Source organism: Leptopilina heterotoma, unplaced genomic scaffold (genome assembly GCF_015476425.1).
Source record: "Leptopilina heterotoma isolate Lh14 unplaced genomic scaffold, ASM1547642v1 Lhet_229, whole genome shotgun sequence".
NCBI lineage: Eukaryota > Metazoa > Arthropoda > Insecta > Hymenoptera > Figitidae > Leptopilina > Leptopilina heterotoma.
In genome coordinates, this window is record NW_025110947.1 from 99,912 (window position 1) to 111,012 (window position 11,101).

At 21.6% G+C, this 11,101-nt stretch overlaps 2 protein-coding genes across 5 annotated transcripts in view; both read left to right on the top strand.

The window, feature by feature from the left end:
- LOC122502445 (protein FAM151B) overlaps positions 1-3,807 on the top strand; it is a 38,538-nt gene extending 34,731 nt beyond the window's left edge. For all 3 annotated transcript variants that reach the window (XM_043612495.1, XM_043612496.1, XM_043612497.1), the window contains exon 5: positions 1,704-3,807. In XM_043612495.1, the coding sequence (XP_043468430.1) occupies positions 1,704-2,112 (409 nt within the window). In that variant the 3' untranslated portion in view covers positions 2,113-3,807. The remainder of the gene's footprint in view (positions 1-1,703) is intronic.
- A 2,312-nt stretch (positions 3,808-6,119) lies between these two features.
- LOC122502444 (GPI mannosyltransferase 3-like) lies at positions 6,120-8,624 on the top strand. Of its 2 annotated transcripts, none has more exons than XM_043612493.1 (2): positions 6,120-7,939; positions 8,097-8,236. In XM_043612493.1, exon 1 carries the CDS (start codon positions 6,443-6,445, stop codon positions 7,898-7,900), a length of 1,458 nt encoding a protein of 485 aa, XP_043468428.1. In that variant the 5' UTR covers positions 6,120-6,442; the 3' UTR covers positions 7,901-7,939; positions 8,097-8,236. The 2 variants fall into 2 exon arrangements, with proteins under 2 accessions (XP_043468428.1, XP_043468429.1); XM_043612494.1 differs by having other exon boundaries at positions 6,225-6,457; positions 8,097-8,624.
- Positions 8,625-11,101: the final 2,477 nt, after the last annotated feature.

Genomic DNA, 11,101 nt, shown 5'->3' on the forward strand with positions numbered 1-11,101 from the left:
TTAAACTTTTTCAAAAAAAATTAATTTCAAAATTCAATTATTTCTAAAAATTCACGCCATATTGCTTTTAATATTCAATTACTATCTAAAATTTTAACTGAAATTCATTTTTATGAAATAAAAATCAATTTTTATTAAAACATTCTACTGGAATTCAATTATTTAAATACAGAAATAAATAATTTATTAAATAATTGAACGATTCTAAATATTGAATTCTCATAAAGAATTTTATCAACAAACTTTTAAATAATATGTAGATAGAATTAATCATTAATTGAATTTTTAAATAATTAAATTTTTTCAACGAATTGTAATAAAATTTTTTAAGAATAATTACATTTTTCGAGAAATTCGATTAAAATTGTATTAAAAATAATTGAAATTTTACGGTAAGTTTCATTATTTTTGAAAATAACTGAATCCCTGTAAAAATGTTATTATTCATGAAAATAATTGAATTATTGCGAAGAAATTTACAAGAAATTTGTAAATAATTGAATTCCTGGGAAATTTATTATATTTATGAAAATAATTGAATTTATTTTAAATAATTGAATTCTTTTAGAAAATTTTATTAAAATAGTAGGTATTCAAAATCATTAAATTGTAAAAGATTTTTGAAAACAGCAAAAATTTTAAAAAATTTTAAACTTTAACCTTTTCTAAATTCAATTATTTTAAAAAATTTATCCTAATATGCTCTTAATATTCAAATATTATGTAAAATTTTAACTAAAAATTCATTTTTAAATCAATTTTTATTAGAAAATTCTACTAAAATTCAATTATTTAAATATAAAAATAAATAATTTATTAATTGGATTTCCTTAAAATTGAATGCTCGTAAAGAATTTTATCAAATAAATTTTTAAATGAGTGAATTCCCCCTATGAATTTTAACAAAATTAAAAAAAATAATTACATTTTTCAAGAAATTTGATTAAAATTTGATTAAAAATTTAAAAATAATTGAAATTCTACGAAAAGTTTTATTATTTGTAAAAATAATTGAATCCCTAAGAAGAATTTTATTATTTTTGAACATAATTAAATTTCTGCAATAATTTGTAATGCAAAAAAATAATTTTTAAATAATTGAATTCTTTCGACGAATTTTAATAAAATTTTTAAGAATAATTACATTTTTCGAGGAATTTGATTAAAATTGTATATTAAAAATAATTGAAATTCTGCAATGAGTTTTATTATTTATGAAAATAATTGAATTTCTAAAAAGCATTTTATTATTTAGGAAAATAATTGAATCCCTGTAAAAATTTTATTATTTATGAAAATAATTGAATTATTGCGAAGAAATTTATAGAAAATTTGTAAATAATTGAATTGCTGTGAAATTTTTATTATTTTATAAAAATAATTGAATTTTTGCGAAGAATGTTATTATTTCTAAAAATAATTGAAATTTTGAAGAGAATTTTTAAAAATTTTTGAACATAATTGAATTTTAGGGGAAGAATTTTATTACTTTTGAAAATTATTGAATTTCTGTAATAATTTGTAGTTTCTCTAAAATTCTCCAAATTATATCGCACAATTTACGAATTTTGCATCCTTTTTTGAATCAAATTACGAACTTTACGGATTTTTACGGACTTGAAGCAAATTTACGAATCTAGTTCGAGCCCTGATATTTCTACTTTGAAAAATTCAAAAACATTATTTTTTTCTTCCATTTTTAGATACGGAACGAAATACAACATCAAAACGGGAAATTACACAACACATCAGATTGATGATATGTTAAAAACTCTAAAGGACAATCATATGAGTCAAAATGTGACCTTTGCGGTTAGAGCTGGTTTAGCATTAAATAGTATCGACGCAATGGAGAAACTTGTCGCTAATAATACTAAAGCAACATTGACGATTTGGTCCAGTGAAGGCGATGAGGTCAATGGTGACAAACTTACGAATTTAATCACGAAAATTGGATTTGACAAAGTATTTATCGATGTGCCAGAAAGTGTTTGGAAAACTTTGCACTTTAATAAACCGAAACCTGGTTCATCGAATTATCTTACTTCAAATGTTATTTTAACCTTTGCGACTACAATCTTGTCATTTTTACTTGTCACCCGGATGCTGTGAAGATAATGTGTTTTAGTAAATAAGTAAAATTCACACATAAAATGAAAGATGCAGGTGAAGGTTTAAGTTTGCTGATGATATGAACACTGCATCGTGGCAACGTCAGTTTGCAGAATATGCGAAGGCTTTTTTTAAATGCCTTCAAAAGAAAAAACGAATATTTCCTGCAGTATTTTTCTTTCTTTAAAAAAAAAAAAATCTTTCAATTTTTAACTAACAATATAGATTTGATTTTTTGAAATTTTAAATTTCTTAAATTTCTTTAGATTATTGCAAAAAAAATATTGTTAACTGTTAGTTAAATTTTTTATCATTCTATTTAAAATTAAGTTCTTCCATATTAAATGGTGCAGAATCTCGTGTGCTTAAAAAAAAAAGGAAACAGTCGAAGAATAATTTTCTTTTTTTAAAATAATTGTTTCCTGCAAAATATATCTACGTGTGCTTACAGTTTACATTTAAAATTCCTAGACACACTGGAAGAAAAAATTTATTTTAACTTCAGTAATTATTTGACAAGAAATAAATCACTTTTTCCAGTAAATATAGGTAAACTTTTCGTATGTTTGTTCTTATAAAGACAAAATAGAATTTAATCTAAAGTGGGTCATTTCAATGAAAACAAATTCAATTTTCAAAACTCATTTAACTTTTCCTTGTAATTAAATTTTCAAATTTAAATTAAATAAATTTTTTAGCTCGAATTTGAAAGTTTAGTGAATTATCATAAAAGTGTTAAATAAAAAAAAAAAGTAATTTAGAAAATTTAATATTAAAAAAGAATGTTTCGAGACGAATATAGTTGAGTCTACATAATATGTAGTCACCTTTTTTTGTCGAGCGAACTTATATTTTTAATATTTGTGTCCGTGTTCAAATTTTTCCTTAAAAACCCATTTTCAACACACCAGAGACTTATAGAATTTATTAATAATAATAATTAAGATTAAAATAGATTTTAAGACAAATAATTGTGTAATTATCAACGAATTCGTAAGGTTCCATTTTTAGATACTATAATAAATATTAATGTAGAAAAAAAAGTGCCCTCCCCCCAAACCCTACCTGTTGTTATTATAAATAATGTTTCCTCCTTTTCGAGAAATATACAATTTAGGAATAAATGAATTTTGAACCTTACGAATTTGTAACAACTGTCGTTATATAAATATTCCCAAGAAAAAAAAAACAAGTAAATTCTTGAGTTTTGTTCAAATGAATATATTTGTCAATCAACGTCCAAAAATTTTTATGTCAATCCATTAAATTTTTGAAAAAAAAAATTCATTTTCAATTGACTGATGTGTTAATAAACCATTCCAACGAGATATTTAAAAAAGAAACAGAAAAATAATTTGCAACTGTTTTAAATTAAACTTTTGCATTTCAATTGCAATTTTACATTATTTTTGTACTTGATTATATTACATAGTGATGACTATTTTTTAAAATATTATGATTCAAATATAGAATTTAGTTTGTAAGTTGGTTCAATTTTCCAACAATAACTCTGTTATATTATTAAAAATTAATGAAAAAAGTAAATTGTGAAAAATTTCAATAATATTTTAGTACTACAATATTAGTACTATAATAAAAAAACATTAAAGCCAAAGGATTCAGTAAATGTCAAATTATTAACAACTGGACACACTGTGTTTGATATAATAAATAAATAAAAATCGTTTACGAAAATTACTCTTCTTTTTTATTTTAGTGTATTAGTTTTTAGAAATTATTTCATTATTTTCAATTTTTCAATTGTTTTCAGTGTAGAAAAAAAGTATTTTAAAAAATAAATTAAAATTAATTGATTAGAAATTTTTTAAAAATCTTTATTATATTTAGTAACAAAATATGTATGAGATCGACTTTAAGGCGCAAAAAAAGTCGCTTTAGTCTTTAAATGTACAATTGAAAAATTTCCAAATAATTGAAATTTGATAAAATCTATTAAAAATAATTGAAGTTTTGATAAATAGTTTTAAAAATAAAAGAATTTTTGAAAAATATAAAAAAATAATACAATTTTTAAAGAATTTTAATTATAAAATAATATGAATGTTTTTTTTTCAAAATTTTATTAAGTCTAAAAAATTAAATTTTTAAAATTTTAATTTACTTTGTTCGAAGATATTTGAATCTTAAAAAATTATGACAAAACATTTCTAAGAATTAGATTTTTAAAAATATTGTACGTGTAATTTTTTTAAAATAATAATTGAATTTCTTAAAAGAATTTCTGTAAGTTATAGAAAACTAACAAATTTTTTTGAAGAATTTTAATTAAAATTTTTAAACATAATTGTGTTCTCCAAAATGTTAGAAATAATTCTAACAAATTTTAATGTTATTATTTTTTGTGTGTATTTGCATTTTTTTGAATTATGTAAGTGCGAAAATATTGAAATATTTAAAAATTTTAAAAATTAGAATGGGAAAATTCTAAGAATTTCTTTTTTCTAAATTATTTTAATATAATTTTTATGGAAGCAAATTTTCATTAATTTTCATTTTTAAATTTCCACTTGAAAATTTTTAAGAATTTAATTATTTTAAAAATTTGCATTTCAAATTCTTCAACAATTGTAATAAAATACTTGAAAAAAATCCATTATTTTCAATTAAATTTTACAAAATTTCAATTATTCTAAAATTTTTTAATTATACGTATATTTTTTAAATTTTATTATCGTAAAAAAATTATTCAAAAATATAATGTTGAAAAATTTGTTTATAGTTATTTTCACACTATTTGAAAAAAAGTTGCAATTTTTTAAAAATAGTCGAAAAAGTCAAAAAAGTCATATTATCCGAGGCCTCAATCTGTAATTTGGTCAAATATATATTGTTATATTTTGATAAGAAAAATAAATGTACCAAAGGATTTTTCAAAATTGTGGAAGTTACGCCATAGTGGATTTTTTTAAATGTTAATATTTCCGAAACAATTTAACGAATTTAAAAAAATTGAAATGTTATACTTAAAATCAAGTCCTTTCAGAATTATGCAAAAAAAACTTTTTTTACAAAAATACAGTAAAAAAATTGTTTTTGAATCGATTTACTAAGCACGGGACCGATTTTTGAATATTTATTGTAAAGAATAAAATATTCTTTATAATTTCACCTTTCATTTAAAAAAAAAAGAAAGAACGATGGAGTTTCCTACCCATAATACTCAGATTATACGATTATAGGCTAGTATACACTGATCTCTTTTGTTTTAAATTTAATTTGATAATAATAATAATTATTGCTACATTTAGAAATTTACATTTCGTTGTAGGAGGGTTCCGCTTTTCACAAAAATAAATTAACAAATCAAAAGAAACAATAACAAAAAACAAAAAAAAATCTCTTACATTCATATAGACACTACTCATTTAATATAAAAGAACGCAACAGTAAACAATTAATTATGTAGAAGCAAATACTTTTAATAATTGCTTCATCCGACACGTTACAGAGTTCAGTCATTCTTTCCAAACCTTTGAAATCTGACGTTATTTTAGATAGATAGAACTTCCTGTACCCATTATAAATTGGACAGTCAAAAAGAAAATGGTTTAATGACTCTAATTTCATTTAGATTGCACAAAGTGCATATTGAATTTTAATCCCATTTATATATGTTTCCCTTATATGTGAATCTAAAAGAGTAATTTAATTTGATAAAGAAACTAAAATAATTATTCAGCATTATACATGTAATGTTTTTAATAATACAACAGTGTGTAAAATATTTTATGGATTCTATGCAACAAATAAACAAAATATAACCTAAAAATATACACTTCAATAATATGTTTATGTATTTACTATTTAAATATGTACGTATTTGTGAAAAAGTTTCTTTTCACCTTTTGCCTCTTTTTTACCAGAATATAAACAAATTAACACCATTTTTGTATTTATTTCCCAAAAGTTAAATTAAAATTATAAAAACACTGAATATTTCCATGCAGTTGCTATGACGACTTACCTTGAATCGTACGTCACTCGTTCCTCGTTCGGTTTACATCTGTTTTACACGAACTCACACGAAATTTGCCGATTTAGTAAAACACCACTAAAGTCAAAGGATGAAAATTTAAATAGTTTCTTATTGATCCCAGCGGTATTGCGTGGCAGTTCTGACGTCATTCAAAATACTCGTGACACCTGCTTGCTTGCTGTCAAACAAAATGAACTATAAATCCAACTAAATTATTATAAACGATATAAACACTTGTCTAGCTTGTCTAACTTGTCTACAATGGAAATATAATAAAAGAACAATTTTAAAAAGTGTGTTAAAAGTGTCACAATAAAAAAAAATTGTGAAGAAATGGGCATTGGCAAAGTACGAAGTGTATTATTTTTGCTAATAATTTGGAGGTTATGTTCTGTTTTCGTCGTACAAACATTTCATGTTCCCGATGAATATTGGCAATCTCTCGAAGTCGCACACAAACTAACATTTAATTATGGTCATCTAACATGGGAATGGACTGAAAGAATTCGTAGTTATATTTATCCCTTTCTAATATCAATTCTTTATAATATTCTTCATTTTCTATCTATCGATTACACGATACTTTTAATTTATCTTCCGAGAATTTTTCAATCACTCCTCACCGCTTATTCTGACTATAGATTTTACATTTGGTCCAAAAGTAAATGGAGTCTTTTTATTCTCTCTATAAATTGGTACTGGTATTATTGTTCAACACGAACATTAATAAATTCATTTGAAACATCATTGACAATTATTGCCCTCTCACATTTCCCATGGAGAGAAAAGGAGAATAATTATTTTTTCCTTTGGATCGTTGGTCTTTTATTTACAATTAGACCAACTTCGGCAATTATTTGGCTACCGTTGTGCGTCTATCATATTTGTACAAGATCAAAAATTTCTATCCTAATTAATTATTTTCTCATTGGAATTACTTGCCTCACAATTTCCACTTTCATCGATTCTTTCTGTTATGGAAATTTCGTGATTACACCTTGGGAATTTTTTAAAATGAACGTTTGGAATAATATTTCAAAATCGTATGGTGTTGAAAATCATTTTTGGTATTTTTTGTCAGCATTACCGGTTTTATTGGGCATTGAATATTTTACCCTAATTTCATCAGTTTGGCGAATTTTTCGACATTGGCGACAATTTCATTGTGAGACGATTTTATTGATCACTTGTTTTTGGACTATTCTTGTCTACTCGTGTCTTGAGCATAAAGAATTTCGCTTTATTCTTCCACTTTTGCCAATATTTATCTTTATCTGTAATTCGAGAAATTATGAGAGAAAAAGAATATCCGAATTGCGGAGAAAACTATTTTTGGGATTATTTATTGTCAGTAATTTAATACCCGGTGTTTATTTCTCACTGATTCATCAAAAAGGTTCATTAAATAGTTTGGAATTTTTGAGAAATAATTTAAATCAAGGGGATGATATTCTCTTCTTGACTCCATGTCATTCAACACCACTTTATAGTCATTTACATAAAAATGTTTCCACAAGATTTCTAAAATGTGAACCGAATTTAAATAACACCAAGGATTATATTGAAGAGGCTCAACAATTTTTTGCTAATCCTCAAAAATGGATTGATGAAAATTACACTAAAGGAATTCATCTTCCCACATTTCTTGTTATTTATGACAATTTTCAAAAACAAATCCAATCATTCTTATTAACCAACTATCGAGAAATTTACAAAACATTTGATTGTCACTTTCCACAAAAAAACTATGGAAATTATATGATTGTTTACAAAAAAAATCATCCTGGTTGAGTTACATTAATTTTTGAGGAAATTAAAAAATTCGTTCAGGTATTTTTTAAGCGAAATAAAATTTATAAATTAAAATTTTTAATTAGTTAAAAAAATTGAATAAATAAAAAATTAAATATTTAATAAAATTAAAAAAATTGAATTGAAAAAAATTTTGTTTGAAATATAAAATTATTCTTCTCTTCTTTTTTTGCAGGAGAAAAATATGGAGGCGATTTGTGAGAATCTGGATAAATTAACAATGAAGAATCTCGAATTAATGGAGGAGAAAATTTCCGCAAATATTGAAATGGAAACAATTTTACGTGATGGTCATATTGAATTGGCAAAGGCTCGTTATATACGTGGAAAAGAAAGTATTGGACGTTTACAAATTCCCACCGCAGACGAAGAAATAGAATCACTATTTCAATTGGAAACAATAAAATCAAATGAAATGGACGTTCCAGTTTTTGATATTAGTCTAAAAAAATCGACAAACACCGAGAAAGTAATTTCAAATCCAATAAAAAGATTTGGAGTTCTTGTGCCTCAGAATTTGAAGAATGCTCAGAAACGTTTTCAAGAATCACTATTTATCGCAGCTAAAATTGCAAATGTTTCCGCACAAATTCTCAACAATGAAAATGAATTTCAATCATTAATGAAGGAGAAAGAAAAAATTTCAAGTACCGAAAATAAAGAAAATAAATCCAACTAACAATTTTTATATTCGTTATAATTAGTAAAATTAATAAAATTAATAAAATTTATATATAATATTAATAAATAAGTTAAAATAAAAAAATTTTTACATAAAATTTTTTTAAAATAAATTAAACACTATTTACGAAAATTGAAAGAAACAAAAAAAATAATGTAAATATTAAAAATTGTTTTTGTTTAAATATTGATATTTAATGAAAAAATTTTTAAACAGTTGTTTCTGTTAAGAATAAAAAAATAATTGAGTGATAATTATAGAAATACTTTCCTATGGACCCTAATTAATCACAAATTTATAGTAACGTTTTACAGATTTGAAATTGAATTTATTTTAAAATAATTCAATTCTCGAATAAATATCGAAAAATGATTATTTTTATAAATTATTTTGTGAATAAATTGTATTTAAAAATTCAAAAAATAATTAAATTGTTTAAAAATCATGCTTTTAATTTTTTTTATAAATAATATAAATAACTAGCAAAACCAGAGATTTTAATTTATTATGTAAATTACAACATTTTTTATATCAACTTTAATTTTTCAATAATTTCAAAATTGAAAATTGAAAAAATCTATTCATTAACTAGGTAATTACTTGTTATTTTCAAAAATTGTAATAAAATTCTTCGAAAAAAATCAATAATTTTCAAAAAATAATAAATTTCTTAACAGAAATTCAATTATTTTTAAAATATAATTTTAAAAAATTTCAATTATTTAAAAGAAATTATAACATTTTTCGAATAAATTAAATTATTTTAAAAAATTTTAATTAAATTCCTAGAAAAAATCCAATTATTTTCAAAAAATTTTGATCAAATTCTTTATAAGAATTAAATTATTTTCAATACAATTGTAATTAAATTTCTCGAAAGATTATTATAATTTTAAATATTCTTTCGAAGAAATTCAATTATTTTCAAAAGTTATAATAAAATTCTTCGGCAAGAATTGAATTATTTTCATTAAAATTTTAATTGAATTTCTTAAAAGAATTTATTTCTATTTCAATTATTTTTAATACAATTTTAAAAAAATTTCTGGAAAAAATTCAATTATTTTGATAAAATTCTTTATAAGAATTCAATTATTTTCAAGACAATTTTAATTGAATTCCTCAAAAGATTTTATTTCAATTTCAATTTCAATTATTTTAAATACAATTTAAAAAAAATTTTCTGGAAAAAATTCAATTATTTTGATAAAATTCTTTATAAGAATTCAATTATTTTCAAAACAATTTTAATTGAATTCCTCAAAAGAATTTATTTCAATTTCAATTTCAATTTCAATTATTTTCAATACAATTTTAAAAAAATTTCTCAAATGAATTCAATTATTTTGATAAAATTCTTTATAAAAATTGAATTATTTTCAAAACCATTTTAATTGAATTCCTCAAAAGAATTTTTTATTTTCAAAAAATTTTCATAAAATTCTTCAAAGGAATTCAATTATTTTCAAGAATTTTGATAACATTTTTTTCAAAAATAAAATTATTTTATAGATTCAAAATTATAAAAAGTTACAAAAATTAATATAAAAAGTTATTAAAAATGTTATCTTTTTAAAATAGAAAAATTTTCATATACGAAATAGTGGAAGACAAATTAATTTCTAAATTTTTTTTACCATAATATCATCACAAAATATATCAAAAAATTTTCTAAATTAAAATTAAGAAAAATTTGAATTATTTATTAGTAAACATTTATAAGTAACTATTTTTTTGATTTTAGAATGTTAAATTAAAAATACAAATATTATTAATATAGATTGAATTTCAAAGTTTCATATTAAAGTTTTTAAAAAGTTTAATTTTAAAAAATTTTAATTAAAAATTTTGAAGAATTTATTTTTTTGAAACATTTTTATTCAATTTTTTTTTAAATTAGTTTTATTTTTTAATACATATTCAATTGAAAAATTTTCAAATTATTGAAATTTCACGAAATTATATTGCAAACAAGTAGATTTCAGAAATATTTTTGATCATCTTTTTTTTAATTAAATAATATTGAATAATTAAATTCTTAAGAAACTTTCTAGAAAATTATGAAAAATAATTGAATTCAAGAAAGATTTTAATTGGAAATTCTAGAAAATAATTGAATTGAAATCTTGAAAATAATTTGAATAAGTTAGGTACAGAAGTAATTTTAAAAAATTAATAATAACGATTCAATATTGATCTAAAAGAACTTATATAGACGTTTTCGAATAATTTTATAATTAAACTAAAAAATTTCAAATATTAAATATTTTTCTGTGTTTTTAATTATATTTATAGAGTGAATTAAAATATTCTTTAACGTCAGGGAAACAGTAAAATTTCTATATGTAAATCAGGGGAAAATAAATTAAATTTGTATTTTTAATTTTATAGGGAAAATAATTTGAAAACCGGAAGTGCGTCATTCGTAAAGAGGAAGTGAGGAAACGTTGAGCGCTGATTGGTTGATGAATTCGGGACATTTCTCGGCAAGTGTCGTG